This window comes from Drosophila navojoa, chromosome 2 (genome assembly GCF_054131105.1).
Source record: "Drosophila navojoa isolate 15081-1374.11 chromosome 2, UAZ_NAV_1.0, whole genome shotgun sequence".
NCBI classification, from domain to species: Eukaryota; Metazoa; Arthropoda; class Insecta; order Diptera; family Drosophilidae; genus Drosophila; species Drosophila navojoa.
In genome coordinates, this window is record NC_142890.1 from 14,213,539 (window position 1) to 14,232,315 (window position 18,777).

The 18,777-nt window shown below is 45.2% G+C and overlaps 1 protein-coding gene across 2 annotated transcripts in view; it reads left to right on the forward strand.

Moving 5' to 3' along the window:
- Window positions 1-985: 985 nt before the first annotated feature.
- Window positions 986-18,777, forward strand: part of Octalpha2R (alpha2-adrenergic-like octopamine receptor) — a 52,269-nt gene continuing 34,477 nt past the window's right edge. The window contains exon 1 of one of the 2 annotated variants that reach the window (XM_030382862.2): window positions 986-2,975. In XM_030382862.2, coding sequence (XP_030238722.1) covers window positions 2,100-2,975 — 876 coding nt within the window. In that variant the 5' untranslated portion in view covers window positions 986-2,099. The remainder of the gene's footprint in view (window positions 2,976-18,777) is intronic. The other variant, XM_030382861.2, reaches the window with a different exon arrangement.

Consider the following 18,777-nt stretch of genomic DNA (forward strand, 5'->3'; position numbering starts at 1 on the left):
ATACTTGCCTCATAAAGAACTTCCAGGCGAACGAAGTGTGCGCTCAACTCTTCATTATCATAATAATTTCTAGCTGATTTCATTGCGAAGCTGCCGAAGCAGCAGCAGCCACACCAATAACAGCAACAGCAACACCAACAACAACATCAATAATAACAACCACAACAACAACAGATATCAGAACAACCTGTTTGGCTGCACGATTGATACGCACAAGTTGGCTTTTCAATTATGTGCCCCATCTACGTGACTATAGCGCATAATGTGCGTAATGTGCTGGCATTCATAAGAATACATACACACATATATATATACATATATACATGTTTGTATATATGTATTGTGTTTGGCCCGCACGCCTTTTGATGGCTTCATTCTTGGGGGTTTATTGGCACAGTTGAGACGCAACTTTAACAGGCCGCAAATCGTGAAAAGTATTTAAAAGGTGAGCCTGCCAGCATTTGGCGTGAAAACAAAGCCAGCTATGTGGGTTGGAATAAAAAATGTAAACAAAAGGCCGCATCGCACACATGGGCCTCGTTCGCATGGCCAACATTTGTAGCAAACATGCCCACACTCACACAGCCACACACACACACACGCCCTTTGGGGCTGAGGGTGCAACAGTGAAATGAAAAACGTGAAAAGTGCTGCAACAAATGGGTTCGGGTTGTGTTTTTGGGTATAGGTTTTGGGTCTTGGATTTAGGAATATGGCGCACTTATGCCCCACACACACACACACACTCACCCACACCCTCACACACACACACACACACACGCACACTTTGACCAAAACAAACGCAGCTGAAACGAGTGGAAAGTGAAACACAAATCGCGCCAAAGAGACAATTTCCCCGTGAGCGAATTTCCCCAGCGCAACGGCAACGGCATGAGCCGAACGAAGCGGCAAGCCGCACGAATCGGCGCCGAGGCGAGAGCCGAGGCCAGCCGCTGAGGCTGCGTGTGCGAAAGACAACTTTGGTAGCAAATGTTGGGGCATTCAGTTAAGATGTGCATTTCCAGCGGTGCGAACGTGTTGCGGGCGCGTCAGCTGGCCCAGTAGCCAAACAGCCAAAGTAAACAGCCAAGACTCACTGACATTTAGCCAAAGAAAAAGCGCCAAATCGTGTCGAGAAATGCCCACGCCCGACTGAGTGTGGCTTGAGAGGCGCGCGAGTCCCCAACGAAAACAGTCCACAAATCCATTGTACATAAGCGAGCTGACGCACGAAACCGGACTATTTATCTGAGCGGATTACCAAACTGTTGATCAAGTGCAAATCGAATACGCATACGGAAAAAAGCGAACGGACGGCAGTGAGGCGAAGGCGCCATGTGAATGCAGATCGGGCACATCGATGGCATCGAGATCGAGATATCGAGAGTGGGGTTCTAGTGGCGCCCCGGTGGCGGATCCCTGTTGTATATAGTCAGTCGTAATCCATAGTATACGTTTAATCTCTGTGTCTGTGTGTGTGTGTGTGAAATTCAGTCTCTCTCACTTGCTATCTCTCTCTCCTTCTAACTCACACCCTTTCTGTATCTCTTCATGTGTGTCGGTCTACGTGTGTGTTTATCCAGCAACAACAATAAACAAAACAAATAATGATATATTTGAATGTATTATTAAAAATAAATAATAATATTAATCAATAGTTATATGAAAGCCGCGCGCGTTTTACGCTCACGCGACTTCAAAACGCTTCGCACATACACAAGTTTCGGTGCAAAACGGGTAAAAACATAATCGAATAATTGCAAATCGCAAAACTATGCTAGGCATTAGATAAATTACTAGAATTAATTGGGTGTTGGAACAGAATTCCGGACGTAATTGAAACGCGCGCAAACGAATGCTAGATTGCCGGCCGCATTTTCAAATTTAATTATAAATACGCACACATCTACATGTATATAAATATATACGTATATATATTTATTTATAAATACAAACAGAATATAAATTCATAAATACGCATATGCATAGCCAAGTGAAGCGGACAGCGCTAGCATGGGACCAATCCGACGCTAGACAGAGACAGAGAAAGAGATAGAGACAGATATACACTTGACAAGCGCAACAACAAGCGAAGCAACATGGACTACGCCAAAGTGGAGGCCAGCATCAATACGGGCAACATCAGCAATGATGACTTCCTGGCCGTGTTCTCGAGCGGTGCCACAATAACAACAACAGCAGCAACCGTAGCAGCCGTTGCCGGAGCGGCAGCATCATCATCGCTGGCCCATGGCAATCCGGCTGCCACACTCAATCCGCCGCTGGTGACAGTCGATGGGCAGGTGCAGCTGCCGAACCTGCTGGAGATGCAGCCGCCAGTGAACGATACGATCTATCTGCTGAATGGCAGCCTCTACAACAACAGCCTCCAGCTGGCGGGCAGCTACTACAATCAGACGACGGCCAACATGAGCATGGGTCTGCTGGCCAACAGCAGCAACGGCACGGAGGTGCACTGGGATGGCCGGTATCCGAGCGGCTATACGCTGACGCACATTGTGATCGCCTCGATCATCGTGACCATACTGATGATCATCATTGTGGTGGGCAACATGCTGGTGATCATTGCGATAGCCACCGAGAAGTCGCTGAAGAACATACAGAACTGGTTCATTGCCTCGCTGGCGGTGGCCGACTTCTTTCTGGGCCTCATCATCATGCCCTTCTCGCTGGCCAACGAGCTGATGGGCTACTGGATCTTCGGCAGCTGGTGGTGCGACATACACTCGGCCATGGACGTGCTGCTCTGCACAGCCTCGATCATGAATCTCTGCCTCATCTCGCTCGATCGCTACTGGAGCATCACCAAGGCCGTTGACTATCTCAAGTCGCGCACGCCCGCCCGCGCCGCCGTCATGATCACCGCGGTGTGGATCATGTCGGCGCTGATATGCATTCCCCCGCTGCTCGGCTGGAAGGTCAAGATGCCCGAGGGTCCGCTGCCCAAGTGCGAGGTAAGTGCTCCAAATTGCACTTGTCAATTGCGAAATTGAGGCCAATTGTCGCCAATTGACGACAAGCTGGGCAATAATTTGCGTATTTGCAAACAATCAAGACTATGCACGCTAAATCTACACTCACACCGAGACCGTAAACCCCTATTCAAATTTATCGCCGACGACTTTGCGCTGCCACGGCAGCCACAATTGTCGGCTGGTTTTGATGCGCATTGTTATTGGACGCGACTAAATCCACAAAAATATTTATGCATATGAGTTTCACTGTACTCTCACGCTCTCTCTCTCTCTCTCTCTGTATCTCTGTTCCTGCCGCTGCCCAAAAACTAAGCAATAACCCATCGAGATATCATGCGGGTCATGCGGGTCCCTGTTCCTGTCTCTTCCGTTGTCGTTGTCCTTGTCGCTTGGCAAATGCTTGCAAACATTTACATTTCTCTAGCCACAAACACACACTCACACACACACATTATGAGTACGTTGCGTCCTTTTTGTAGTCAGGCTATCTGGAAAATTCACTAGAGAGATTCCTTTCAGCCAGCGAGCTCAAATTGTCGTTGCTCAGTTTTTGGAAACGCTTGAAATTTTGCCACAAGCCAGCTCAACTTGTGTGTGCGCCCCCTGTGGGCAGCCCGTCGAGACGGGTCAAGCGCCCATCGCAGCATTCAATCAATATGCCAGCGAGTGATTGACTGACGGCGACTCTGACGGCGACTCTGACAGGCGATCAGCATGCAGACAAGCAGCAGCAGCAGCAGCAGCGAAATATTCAATTTTCAAATCTATAGCAAATTTGAGCTGAAGCAGATAGAGCGACAGGTGCTTAAAGCGAACTAATTTAATACATTCACACACACACGCACGCACACACACATCACGTATATCGAGATAAGCTATAAATATTTATTGCATCCATAATAAATAAAGCGAGCGTATGCCAAAAATAAAATAGTCCAAATTGTAACAAACTGAAAACTTTAATCGACAACAACAAACAAGTTTGCATATAACTTTGGCATTTCCAATTAACCTTGAAGCAATAAAGGAAAATAAAAAAAACTAGCTCATTTGAGTGGGGGACGTCAGACATGGGTCAGTGGAGAGCGAGTGGGTTTGTTATTTACGGGTGCTCCGCTAGGTCCGCTAGGCCCGCAGGCTCCGCAGGCAAATGCGACACATTAATCAAGACTAAGTGGCCAGGATAACGTGCAGCCAACTGCTGGCCGCCGCTAGGTCACTTGGCCAACGTTGCTCTCTCTCTCTCTTTTTACTGTTTTGCTGCAAAAAATGCTTAAATTTAAAGACTCCCAGCAGAGGGAATAACTACTGTTGCGAAAGAAACAAAAAGAAAAGCAGCATAAATTGAGATAAATAGATATTTGCAAGTAAAGTGAGCTACTTCAAAGCGCAAAAATAATAAACAAATAGCTGGCAATAATTAATGATAATAATATTTTCAGTTTATTTCGATGATTCTGACCTTATCTAGCTCTAAGGAGAGCTATAAATGTGCAAATATAAATAGAAAATCTTGTGTATGTATGAATACAAATATTTATTTTCGTTACATTTGCATAGATCCGCTGGGATTTGCAGAAGATGTTACATAAATTACACAAGCATAAATAAATATATATTTTTTTAGATAAAAGTCAGCTTAAGAAATGTCCACTTATAATTTCAGCTTTCATATAATATATAATATTACCAGCTTATTGTGTGTAGGATATATATAATTTCAGATCTCTACCAAAAACAGAACCGACTCTTTAAATTCATAATATTTGGCTAGCTTTAGGCGCATCTGCTCTGACCTTATCGATGGCTGCTCATTCATCACAGCTCTGCCCATTGCGGACTGCACAGGGCATAAGCAATTAGTGGCATTGTCGTTGCAGTCCCTAATAAATGGCTTTTAAAAGGCGGCTTAAAGCCAACCGCAAAACCAATCAGTTAACCAGCCACCCGCAGCGAGCGAGCCACCGGCAACAGAATACAATTTCCAATCGTGGGCATAGTGCTGGTCCCTCAGCACCGACCCGCCCCTCCCCTGCCCGACCCAGCCCTAGTCGCAGCCATCATTAAAAATGCCGCCCAGCGCCATAGCCAAACAATAGCGTCGACAGAGGCTACGCCTTGTAGGCGTGGCTTTTGGGTTTCGCGTATTTAAGGCAAGCGAATCGAACAGCGCACAAGCAGCACACACACGCACACTAGCACACACCCACTCACACATTGTGGGGCTAAATATTATAATTATGACACCATGTTGACATGTTTAAAATTGTTGTGCGCAGTCGGCGGCGGCGGCAGAGACGTAAGCAGCACATTGAACCGCCACAGCGAGCAGGAGGCGGCTGGGCGGTGGAGCTGGAGGCCGCTTGTCGTGGGCCACGCCCTGTCGCTGATTTGACACTCGCCTGTCGCATTTAATTAATAAAATCACATTTTCCAGAATTATGTCGATGGTTTGCACTGTCAGCTCAGCTCAGCTCCGCTCGACCCACACCCCAGGCGAATCGCTCGAATTTTGTTGCTTTTGTCGTGTTGGCGTTGAGTAAACATTGCGATGGACGCGTTTAATTGGCACCGAGCTGATGGGGCAACTGTTCAAAGTTTTCACTCGCACATTTGGGGCCACTGCGGCTGCCTGATTAAAGCCAAGTTTTTGCCTAATGAGGTGTTGGCAATTACGCACATTTATTTCACTCAGCCCGCGAGTATGTGTGTGTGCGTGTGTGTGTGTGTATGTGTGTGTGCGTGTGCTCTCTGATCTGTTGTGCTATTTTTGGTTCGTCGCTGTCTAATGAAGCCCGCGGCGTTTGTGGCGCTGTAAATCAGCAGCCATTGTTCATCGCCTGGCTAATGATTTCAATTAGGCTGCGGGAAAACTCGACAAACTCAAAGGCCGAAAAATTGCGTACGAGTACATCATGTGGTGCACTCGGCACTCGGAATGCTCTGAAGCAGCTCATTTTCCACTTGATGGCCGCTGCCCATTGTGGCAGTCGGCACAAAAGGACTCTGATTATTGTAATCCGTTAAGGGCAGCCCAGGCACAAACGCTTTATTGAAATATTAATCGAATACAATATGGCATATTTTGAATGGGGCGGCGCCACGATGACAAAAGGCGCAGCACAAAGGGCTCAGCCGAGCGCAGACATGGCAGCTCGCCTTAAAGTTTGCTTTGCAGCCCCCTCGTATCGCCCACAGCAGCGAGAGCTGAGGCTGGGGCATGGCTGACAACAGTTGTCGTCGGCTTTACATTCGCCGCAAAGTGTGGCCAAAACAACGTTGCGTATGTGTAATGTGACGATATACAAGCACACACTCAGGCACACACACACATACACGCACACACGCACACAATAATGACCTAAGTCATTGCCTAAGTAGCTCATTAGCGTCGGTTTCAGCCAGCTCGGATACTTTAAAAAAATAAAAGAAATGGCAGGCAAGGCAGTCCGGACGGCCGGAGTGGGCCGACGTGGCCAGGGCCGGTTGGCCAACCAAGGCAGCCGCAAGAGCTTTAAGTTGACATTCAGCTGGGACCGAGCCCCAGGGCCTTAGCACAAAATATCAAAAGTGGGCCCACTTTTGATATTTTCTCATTATTTTTCCCAGTACGTGTGAGTGGCAGTCGAGTGGGTAAGTGTGTGTGCGAGTGTGTGTGCGAGTGTGTGCGAGTGTGTGTGTTTGCAATTTTGGTTAAGGTCTTTGTTACATTTCATACACTTGACTGGCTTTTCTTTAAGTCTGTCCGTGTCCTTGTTGTTAGTGCCACTGAACTTTTACATGCCATCAAACTGCCTCCCAGCTTGCGTTGGTCTGTGTGGATAGCCTTTTTCTACTCTTCGCTGTCTCCCCATTCTCATTCTCATTCTCATTCTCATTCTCTTTCGTTTTTGTTTCGTTCTATTTTTGCTGTTATTCTAAATATTTTTGCTACATTTTTCAGAGCAAAGCCTTTCCGGGCAAAAGAGAACGCAGTAAGCTGTTAACTAATGGGCTTTGCCTCGCAATTGTGTCTGGCGCAGAGCACAGTATGCAGCAATTTCAGCGCCCATTACCGACTGTGGCAGCTCTTAAGATCATAATCAACGGCATTTATTTTTCAATCGGCCCCAGCCTCTGGCTTGGAGTGCGCGCATTGGGCTGCGTTATTACATCCTTGATTTGTTTATAACAGGAAATTGTTAAGGAATATGTGAAAGGAGAAAAACTGTAAGCGTACCCGCAGCAAAATCAAATAACACGCATACGCCGCGTTGCCTCGCCCCATGTGCGCCCCACCCCCCTCCACGGCTTAAATCGTTTGCTAATTTCCGCTCTTGCCGGCGGTTCGGGCTATAGATATGCTGCAGCTCTGTGTGAGTGTGTGTGTGTGTGTGTGTGTGCGTGTGTGTGTGTGTGTGTGTGTGTGTGTGTGGGCCCCGAACAGCAAAGTGTCCTGGCAAACAACTGGCGGCAAGACAACATATTTTAAATGTCCGCTCAGCACACCCCAAAACGACACACACACACACACACAGAGAGAGACATACCACACATACACACACATATTTGAGTCACATGGTTTGGCACGCTTAATGCGTGGCATAGGCAAATATTGACATTTGGGCTTATGGAGCACGCACCACTAACTGACGCCTGCTACTTACTACGCGCAGGGTGGACGGGGAGGGTGCACAGGGGGCTGAGTGGAGAGCCATCCGCATGCTTAAATTAAATTACTGAGCAATTCTTTCCGGCTGCTTTTGGCCCCTTATTGCCACTGTGTGGCATTGTTCTGCCGAGTGCTCCACGTAGCCGGAGTACGTAGCGTACACAATTTGCGGTTGCTCCCTGCCCGCCATCTCAAAACTTCATTCGCAGTCCCCGTCTCCCGTCCCCCGCCGGCAGCTCTGCAGCTGTGCGCATTTGGCCAATGGCTTCTTGTTTTCTGTATTTTTTTTGTTTTTTTTTTTCGTTTTCTTGGCTTCTCGGGGTGTTCGCCTCGCTTCCTCAATTTGATTAAAATAAAGCAAAGTTTTTAAGCCGGGATTAGTGGAGCGCAGAACTTGCTGTTGGTGTACCGCAGTCAGTCAATTGTTTGTCCTTTGGACGCGCTAACGAACTTCTAGCCGTTGTCTTGCCGTATATGCTTCTCCTTCTTCTTCTTCTTCTGCTTTCTTTTTCTGTTAATATATCCATCCAGCAGTTTCTCAAGATTCGCCAAGTTAAAGACTCTCGTTTATTGCTTATAGAATTTGCATTGCATATCCCCGTGGCTGTCTGAAAAGTTTTTTATTGCATTCCATCAGCTGCTGCAGCCCCACAGCAAACGGCATTCCGAGCAGCCCAGCCTTGAGCACAGCCAAGACCCCGCCCAGCCCTCGAGCCGGTTCATTTTACGCTGCCAGAGAGTTCTTAAATGCTTTACGAAATGTGTAGCGCATTTAGTGAATACTTTCGCAGCGCAGCCAACAAGCTTTATATTGGGCAAATACCTGGCGCAGCTGCCGTGCAAACTATGCGTCTCGAATTCGATTTCATAAAATTCCTAAATATTTTCAATATCTATTTAAATTTAAGTTATTCTGCAAGCGCTTTGATTTCAATTTAAAATACATAATTAATTCAGAAATATTTTAAATATTATATTTTAATTATTCCAAGCGTGGCTTGACTTGAATTCAGGGCTGCAACAAATCGCCATTTTAGGGTATTTAATTTTCGTTGTCATTTGCCTTACAGATTCTCATTTTTTTCCTGATTCATGTTTGTTGTTCTGCTTATCGCGCTAGGTACTCGTGCCTGGCTCGAAACTTTACTGCTGGCAAAGCCAGCCAAGAAACAAATGTGCACACTCACACAGACGCACGCATATGCACACGCACACTCACGGAATGCAACCTAATACAAGCTGATGTCATCTCATATCAAGAATAATTCCTTTGGAAAAAGTTTGGCTTTATATATTTTGCTGTCGTGGCTGTTGCCCGATTTTGTGAGCCACGTGCTAAAAGTGGCTGGAAAATTCGCACGCGTATTAACTTTCACTTGCCAAGCAACATAAACAAGCTTACGACAGCTACAGCAAGCAGCAACAACAATTGCCCGAAAGCCCAATGAAAATTGAAACAGATTTGAAATTTATGAGTTCGCGCACTCACAGTTCGCTCCTCGTCTACGGCGCGCGGGCTGAGAGTTGAGCAAAGTAAATTAAAGTTGGCAAACAAATGCGACGAAATAAAATCTGGCCAAAAAATTCAATGGCAGCAATATAAGACGTTCGCTGTTCAATGATCGACCAGCAAATGCCCTTGAAAAAATACAATTAAAATTAAAATTAAAATTAAAATATTAACAATTAAGTAAGCCTAGTTAGTAGTATTACACACAAGCTTACAAATTTAATGAGAGCATACAAAATAATAACACTAACTAGAAATATGTGTATACCCTAGTAATAAAACAAAATTCTTGAATATTCTATAAACTATATAAAATTCGAAAATTGAAAATAAATAAACAATATTTATTGTATTAAAAAATTGTCATTTAAATTGTTAAATAATTTTTTTAAAATTTTTTTATTTATCTCCTGTATAATTCTCTGAATAATTTATCTGATTCATTACTTCAATTGTCAAAATCCGTTATTCAACAGTAATTTTATGCATTCCAAGCCGCAAATTTCTCGTCTGTTAATTTTCAGTTTATCAATTTTAAGCCGATTTACAACTATGAGTGCCCCATCGTCCCCCCTTCCTCCTAGCCAGCCACACTGTTGAGCAGTTAATTTATTGCAAAATCGCGTAAAGCTGCGTCGCTTGCTGCAAACTCTGTAAAAGTCAACTGGCGCCTAATTGGCAAAACAAGCGGAAAATCGCAAAATTTATCTGCAGCGCCCCTCTCTCTCTCTCTATCTCTCTCTCTCTCTATCTCTCTCTCACTCTCACACAGCTTCAATTTGAATAGAGACAAATAAAACAAATTGCGTATACGCCTGCTGTCGCATTGGTCGCACAACATTTTCGCAGCCTTGTGATTTAGCACTCGGCCATGGGTGCTATGAAATCAAGTTCCTTTTTTATCCCACATTCTCATCTCTGTCTCTGTCCGGGGCAGGCATCATATTTTACTCTCTCATAGGGCGACTGCTGGCAATTTGTGGTTGCTGTGCGATCCTTAATTAAAGGTGCTTTGTTCTGCTCAACGATGAATAGAAGCACCCACGCAGCCCGACACTCACTCACTCACTCACTCACTAGCAGTTCATGTGCTCATAATTCCTGAAAGAAATTTCCAAAAATTTGCGACATTTATGACAACATTTGCATACATGAACACCATAAATTAACCCCATCCGAGCAGCCAGGCAACCAACACCTATAAACAACAAACGGCAAGCGGTTGTTGCTGCTGTTGTTGTTGTTGTTGTTGTTGCTGTTGCTGCCATAACAATGTCAAAACTTAAATATTGACAATGCCATCGACATTGACGCCATCGTCATCGCCATCGCCATCGCCATCGCCATCCTCATCCTCTTAGCCTCATAGCCTCATCGACATCACCCATCGTCATCGGCATCGCTGTGCGCTTTACTTTTATAGCCACGCATAATTTTCCGATATTTTCACTAGTGTCAAAGTCAGAGATTTGAAGAGAACCAACCCTTTTGCACAACACGGCACAACATGGTGCGTCTTTTTGCTCAGCTTTTATGTGCAAATTGCGCGCAGTAAATAAAAATAAATGAGTATGAAAATTTTTACTCCTATCAGCAATATTTTTTATTTGCCAGCTCGGCATGGCGGCGCTCGCCCAGCAATGCCAAGCCGAACCGTTCATCCAGCACATGCTCCGCATACCTCTGCTCTACTTGTGTGCTACTCACACACTCGCACACCCACACACGCATGCCCCCAACGTAATAATCGTAATGAATGGCTTATCACGCCAGCTGGCATTGTCAACGATTTTCCATCGCTTGGCGCCTTTGTTGGTTCGATACACTGGGCCCGCTGGCTGGTGGAGCGGCCGCAGGAAACGGTTAATAAATGAATGAGTAATGCAGTCGCTGGGCCCGTGAGTCGACGGATCAGCGTTGCCAGCAGACGTCGCGACGTCTCGCCCGATTTCACAATATCAAATGAAATTTAGCCATAGAATTTAATGCGTTATTTGCCGTAAATTTGGTGCCCCATAAGACGTATATTGATTTAACCAGGTTCCACCATTCCACGCCACGCCCCAGCACGCCCCACACAAGTGCCAACAGGCTGCAGCGAGTGTTAGATAATTGCCCAGCGAGTGAGTCGCACACATGAGACCCGTCCGCCATATGAAGATTTATGGGCGAGGCTGCAGCCGCTGCTGTGAAATCAAATAACCATTTCGCTTTTCATTAAATTCAACTCAAAACGGCCCGCTTTAAGCCGCTGGCATCAGCCGGCCGTGATGGCCCTTTAGAATGGCTTGGGCTTGGGCTTGGGCATGGCCCGGCCACTTTGTCGCGCAAACATAAACACCTAAAAAAAAAAAAAGGCAAAACAGAGCTGGGCGCAAGCATAAATTCCTCTTCCTCTGGCATCCCTAATACTCTAACTAAAGCAATCAATCACGCTTCATTGCGCCAGCAGTAGTTACAGCATTTGGCTAAATAAATCCGACTTTATCTGCCGAAACAGGGCGTTGAATCGAATTAACTTAATTTTATTTAATAAGCAAGCAAGTTTAATGAAATTCAGGAGCACGCTCGGGACAAAGATTCTTCCAGCTCAATCAATAGCAAAAGAATCTAGACCAAAAACAAAATAGGAAGATAAAAGAAATTCGTGTTAAAAATAAACTAACGATGAAATGGCATTTCAGCTAAAACAATATGTTTGCAAAAACTTGAACCGATTTTAGAAGCAAGTGTATCACAATATATGTTTATTCTCAAATAAACAAAAGACGTCGATGGTCTTCGGCTCTTTGAGGCTCTTTTGGCAGTGCGAAGAGCCCCGTGGCGATCCCAATAGTTGATGTACGGCGCAAACGCTTCAAAATGATGTCATTTTATTTTGATTACATTTATTATGTTTGTTTAATGTTATTTTGCTAAACATATTCTTTTATGATGCTCTCTTCTTCTTCTTCATTTTTTGGGTTTTTCATCAAGAGTTTTAAAGGTTCTTTGTGTGCTGGATTTCTTTGTTTTTGTGCTGTTCGCAGGCGGCGTAATCCATTTTAAATAAAATTCCAAATGAACAGACACAATGAAGGCAGCCTGTGACATCCTTTGCTGTTGTTGTTGTTGTTGTTGCTGTTGTTTTTTGGGCGGCCGTTGCCTTTTTTCCGCCGGATCGGCGAGGCAAACACACTTAAAACATGAGCACGAAAAACATTTACATAAAATCGTCTTAACGCATTTGCCGCCTCATCGTCGTCGTTTTCGTCCTCGTCCTCGGCTTCGTCTTCATTTTCGTCCTCGTTGTTGCTTTTGCTTTCAACATGGCCCTGACCGAGGGACAGGAGTGGGAGTTCGAGCCGAGGAACTGCCTGCGCCTTTGGGCCAAATAAATTACATGAAGTGTTGTCGGGCCCGTTCTGTGGGCCATTTCATCGCAATTTAATATGCCCTTTAAAAAAAACGGCAAAGTAGTGTATATAGACAACAATTGCATGGGCGTGGCACAGCCAGAACTCAGTTACAGTCAGCTTTGCTCCCACAGCATTGACAGCTAATTGCATTTGCATCTGGCCGGGCAGGCCAGGCAGTGCAGCGATAACTTTTAATTTGCATTTCATTTGAACAGCAAATCTGGCTTGATTAACACTCGACCTCCGCACGCGTGCCGTTTAATTGAATTCGAGTGGATTGCGCACATGGAGTTAGTTCATTTGCTAGTTTTAATTTGTTGTCCAGCGATAAAACTTTCAAATCAAATTCTGTGCCATTTGCTGGCTGCCACAGAGCTGGCCAACTGTCCAGCTGGCAATTGGTAGTTGGGGCTCTCTCTCTGCTCTCTTGAGAAATCAAAAAGGGAGCAAAACTTCACTTAAAGCGAAATGAGCTAGGGATGGTGCGGCGGCCAAAAAAGAATAAACGAGACCCATTTAACGTAACGCTCACCGAGTGAGCAGAAGCGAACAAATCTCATTTGGCACACGAGCTCAACTTCTGAAAAGCCAAGCGAACAGAGCCAACAGATTTGTGCAGCTTCTTCAGCTGGTAATTATGTAAAAGTTTGCATACCCTGTACACTTATATGGTATGTGTTGAGAGGGAATATAGGCTGAGAAGTGAATTTGAAGTTGTTGTTATACTCTGTTACAAAAGTTAAATGAGTATATTGGTTTCTCGTATTTTATTCTGTGATTAAAAATAAATTGTAATACAATTTATAAACGTTCTTTTAGGTTTAAGCTCAAGCAGAAAAAAATTAAATAAAAATAGAATAAAATTTCTTTTGGACAAACCTCGTGCAGCAAAACTGCTACGAAAATTTTATTATAATAAAGAAGGAATAAAATATGTTTTAGCCAGAAATATATAAATATATATATAATTTTTTAATGCCTTCAGGCTCATCCACGAACTATCTTAAAATATTATTCATTGTATATAGTATATAAGTTGTTCAACTGCTTTAACCAGCCATTCAGCCTGTTACAGGGTATTTTAATCCACTCACTAACGTGTTTTTACAGACGCACACTTTTTTATTATTATGCTGGGTCAGTCCCCAAGGGTCAATTTTAATTACGCTCATTCAGGGCACAAAACGAAATGCGAAATAAAATAAAACAAACTGGAAATATAAAAGTGAAAAAAAAAAAAACAAAAAAACAAAAAACAAAAAAAAATCAATGTAAAGCAAAGCAAAGCAAAGCGCTTAAAGTTTTTGACAGGCGGCAACGAAGTGAAAATTGCTGGCGCATAATTGAAAGCGTTGCTGAGCTGAAAGCCAGGCTTAAAAAATTGGGTTCCCTTTGGTTGGTATTTGGGCGCGTAATTAAAAATACATTGACATTTAATGGCACGTCGTGTTATAAATATTCAATTTATTGTCCTGTTGTTGTTCTTGCTGTTGTTCCACTTTAATTTCTTGTTGTTTACTTTTGTTGTTGCCGCTGTTGTTGCTGTTGGTGCTGGTATATCCGCTTTCATTCCTTATTGTTTGTTCGGCTGAAAGTCATTTTGAAATTCCGCTAGCATATTTAGCCGCTGGGTAAGCCTTTGACGAGGCGGTACACCTTTTTCGCATTTTGTTTTCTCCTTTTGCCAACTCGCCACGCGCTGCATACTTTGCGGCGTTTTGCGAATACTGCGGGAGCCAACGGCAGCCAACGCGGCGCATACTTAACAATTCATTTGCGAAATTCCTTTTTTTATTTTGCATGCCAATGCCCTCCAACACCGTTCGGGCTCCCTCCCGCACCCACACCCACACCCACAGCCACAGCCACATTCATCAATCATCATAATTGAAGTGCTTCAGCGCATATATTGCGCATACGACCCATCGACCCATCGCCACGCTGGCTAAGTGACTCATTTGAAGAAAAGGAGGAGCGCAAAGTGCAATCTACACTTGAATGTTGCCATAAAAGCCGACTTCCCGTTGCTTTCCATTACGTCTATGGCCCACTGCCGTTAGTCTCCCTCAAATTTCTGACTTTTATATTTTCGTATTATTATATTTTATGCTTTATCTTCAAATTATAATAACTACGGCAGTCGTTGTCGCTCATCATTGTTGCGCACCTCCTGCTACAAACATACATAAGCTCTGGGCGCCCGGAAGTGACACAGTCTCTCTCCCTTCCTCTCTCCCTCTCTCTCTCTCTGTCTCTGTCTCTGTTTAAAGGCTCCCTCGAAATTTTCAACTGCATTAAAGCAGCTGTCACGCTGTCGACTGTCGACGTTTAAACATGTTGCCAAAAATGTCGCCAGACAAAGTTGGCTGAGAGATAAATTCATTTGCGCTTGGCGCTGAAGCAAAATCCTTTTATTCAGGCACAATAAGTGGCCCGCACAGTCTACGCCATTTTTATTTCGTTTGGCTTTATGAAATTAGTCAAGGCCCAGGCCCGGGCTCAGGCCTTGGCTACGCTTTAAGAAATGCCGTTCAGCCTGGCCAAGGGACTGACTTTGTTTTGCCGGAGTAAATGTTGAGATATGATTTGATATTATGGCCAGGCACGCCCCAAAGACAAATGGACGGAAATGGTTCAGAGCGGGCAGCAGCCATGTAGCTCTGGCATTTGTTATCCTTTTTATGAATTTGAGCATGCAATGAGAACGCCACAATAAGAACAACAGCAATAAAAACCCAGCCCCACACACACCAAGACTGAGCTGCCCCAAATTAAGTGTTGAACGTCATTGGAATTTTGATTGCAAATACTCGAAGCGCAAAATCTGATCCGGTGTGCAGCTGGGCGCCGTATGTATTACAATGATAAAATCAATTTACCCACTAGAGTATCATATGCGGGACATAAAAATGGATACGCAATGCCTCATGGGCGGGACTGTGATGTGACACGAGCGTATGACCGGGATATTCTGCATCTAAATGTCGACTAATTTGGCAGGCACGTGTTTTTCATCTGTTAAATCATAAAAGCCCTCGAGAAAGTAACGGTAAGTGGCCACAAATGGCAGCTGGCTTACAATACTTGTGCTCAAGAGCACAAAAGAAGAGGCGCAACTAACTGCAGCTCGGCATGGAAATGAAACAGCCACAGCTTTAGTTTAAGTGGTTGTCCTGAAAGGCAGCTTCGGCCAGGCCGGGCCGAGCCAAGGCAAGGCGAGGCGAGGTGAGGCGAGCCAAGCACGAAAGGCAGCCACAGGAAAAGCGCTGTGAAAATAAAGTCAGCCAGGCGCCGGGCAGACAACGATAGACGTGTGTAAGCACAGATGCTGGCCCAGTCCAGGGATAAAAGGGCTGCTCCCCATTCCCATTTCCATTTCCCTTCTCCTTCCCCTTCCACTTTTCCCGTGCCTTTGCCTTTTCCTGACACTTGGCTGCTTGGTCCATGTGCTGCGATTGTTGTGTGACCGCATTGCCCGGCGTATGCTGCACGTCAAGCTCAGTTGCTGATCATAAACTAACAGACACACACACACACACACACACACACACAGACACTCGCACTCTCAACACACATAAGGGCTATTGCATAAGCCTTCACACGTTGCCACCCCAAATTCGCTCTAGCACTCGTCCAAGCACAAGACACTACAAATCATTTGTGCTCCTCTTCCCGACGACTTTTCGTCCATGCCTGGGCGTCGACTGTTTGCCATATGTGTGTTTCACTCTGCTTGTACGACCCACATACATATCTATAGCAATACCAGAAATATTTGTAAAATTCCCAAAATCCACTTAACTTGTGTTGCAGTCAAATAATTGTTCTCTCGGCAGCAAGCCCAACTCTCTTATTTACAGGGTATCTCATGGCCACGCACTTTGTATGCTCTTCTGTTTGCTATTTTTGTCATTGTTTCCATTGTTGTTGCTGCTTGCGTTGTTATGTTTGCGGTTACACTTTGCGTGCTGCGCCTTGGTCTACCCTCCCTTCCCCCTTTCTCTACCACTCCCTCTCTCTCTCTCTATGTCTACCTCACTCTGTCTCAGTCCCAAGCTGTGCTCATGTCCATGTCACCCCCCCATTCTGTCATTTTTTCTGCCTTTTGCAAGCGTCGCGCTGCGGTTGGCATTGCCGTGTCTATTGTGCTAATAGGCAGCACTATCGTATTTTAACAGCTTTTATTTACACATATGTGTGCGTGTGTGTGCACACGCATGCACACAAATATGTGGCACAAGCATTTCGCTTGTTTACCATTTCTTTGTTATGCTTGCAGTTCTCGAATATAAATACCCTGTACTCAGGAATTCACAAAAACAATTCCACACTTACGCAAATATTTAGCTTGCTGTTATTTATGATATTCTGTATCCACGGCAACTTGAACAAACAGACATCTATTTGTACTCGTGTCAAAGAGCTATCTGAAATCTAATAGACTTCGCTTTCCATTTGCTGATTGTTTCACAAGGCCTGCATTTTTTGACACTTTGGCCCCAGTCGGTCTCCTGGTCAAGTAGTCCATAACGATGGGGTTTCGCATCAGAGTCTGATGTTGCCGGCATGCGAGAGCGATTGAGCTCAGCTGGTTGTCAGCCTTAACAAGCTGCGTACTGCGTGCTGCTCCACGTGCCGCCCGTCATCAGCATGATTGGCATTTTCAAGTAAAGGTATTTTACAGCTACCTGTCCTTTGTTGAAATATTTTCTTTATTTCGCTTCTTCTTCTTTTTGTTTTGTTGCGCATCAATAAAAATACCAAAATGACAGGTTTTATAATTGGCGATAAAATGCCATCAACGAGGGACGACGGCTGACGTCATCTATACATGGTAGCTGTCCGTTCACGTGTTAGCCAGCTGCGACACTGACACTGACACTGACAACAACGTGCCACAAATAAAGGCTTTAAAGGACTAGCATCAGCTGCAGCTGCTTTTGTTGCCCATTCACTGGCCAATTTGCCAAATTGCCAGCTGAAGGACTTGTGCAATCAGGGAAACACGCCCACATAAATCGAACTTCAACTCTTACTTTCAGCAAGTACAGTCAATAAAAATGTTAACGCACTCGCACTCGCCGTCTGTTGATCAACATGAAAGGCAAATCAGTGAGAGGCACTTGAGGCCTGGCAACGGCCTGCCCAAGATAGGGGCAAGTTCAAGCTTCCGTTTGATACGGGCACACATTTTACATATATATTCGAGTAGATGCGGATGCTGCAAGTAACTGAACATCCCGTCGGGCGCCAGTTAACTGTAATAAACACTAAAAGGCAGCGGCTCGAGGAAGCTGCACATTTAACGTGCCACGCCAGCGCCATTTGACTGACAAATGTGGCCGGCGCGCAGAGCGTCCAGGAAATGGCTAGGAAATTAAAACAAATATAAAACTCCAGCAGCTAGGCGGCCAGCGCCACCCCAGCGACAAGAGCCACCACGATAAGGAGAGCCATGGAGCTATGGATCTATGGAGCTGTGGAGCTGTGGACTCGCCGAGCCAAATGAAAATAAATATAGCGCAAAAGTTTTGCTTGCCGCTAGCCAAGCAACTCAGTGAAGTCCACCGCGGGGCATTTAAATGTGGCAGAGCAGCACTTAAGTCGACAGTGGCAGGCGGTGAGGGGCGAGTGGCAAGCAGACAGCCAAATGCGTCTCTCTTTGCCCCAGCTGGTTGCCATAAAAGTCAACAACTTTCGCTGCCGCATCGCTGATAAAGGGCAGCCGAGCAAGTCTCCAATCCCGAATTTTGTTCGATTGAGTTAGGCGTAATCGTTTCGAGTGCTTAAAAATGAAATTAAAAATTTATTTACTTTAAAAATGGCAGCCTCTATGGCGTATCCAGCTTATCAATGTTAGACGCGCCCACGCAGCCAGCCAGGCAGCCAGGCAGCCAGGCAGCTGCCAAAGACTATAATAAAACCGCAGAGTGATAAGAAATCGATTTGTCACCAGGACGTGAGACTCAATTGGCGCTTAAGCAAACAAAAGCCAACGCAAACTCAGTCATGAGGGCATAAATCACGCGCTCACATACCAATACACAGATAACTACGCACACACACACACGCACAGGGACTCTCATACACACAGACATTGCGTAGGGTGCAGGCTCTCTATAGCTGTGTCAGTTTATACAAAGGTGATTGTACTCTGTCTGTGTGCCTGTGTGTGTGTGCGTGTGTGTGCGTCGATGTGTGTGAGTGTGTGACACATTTAAG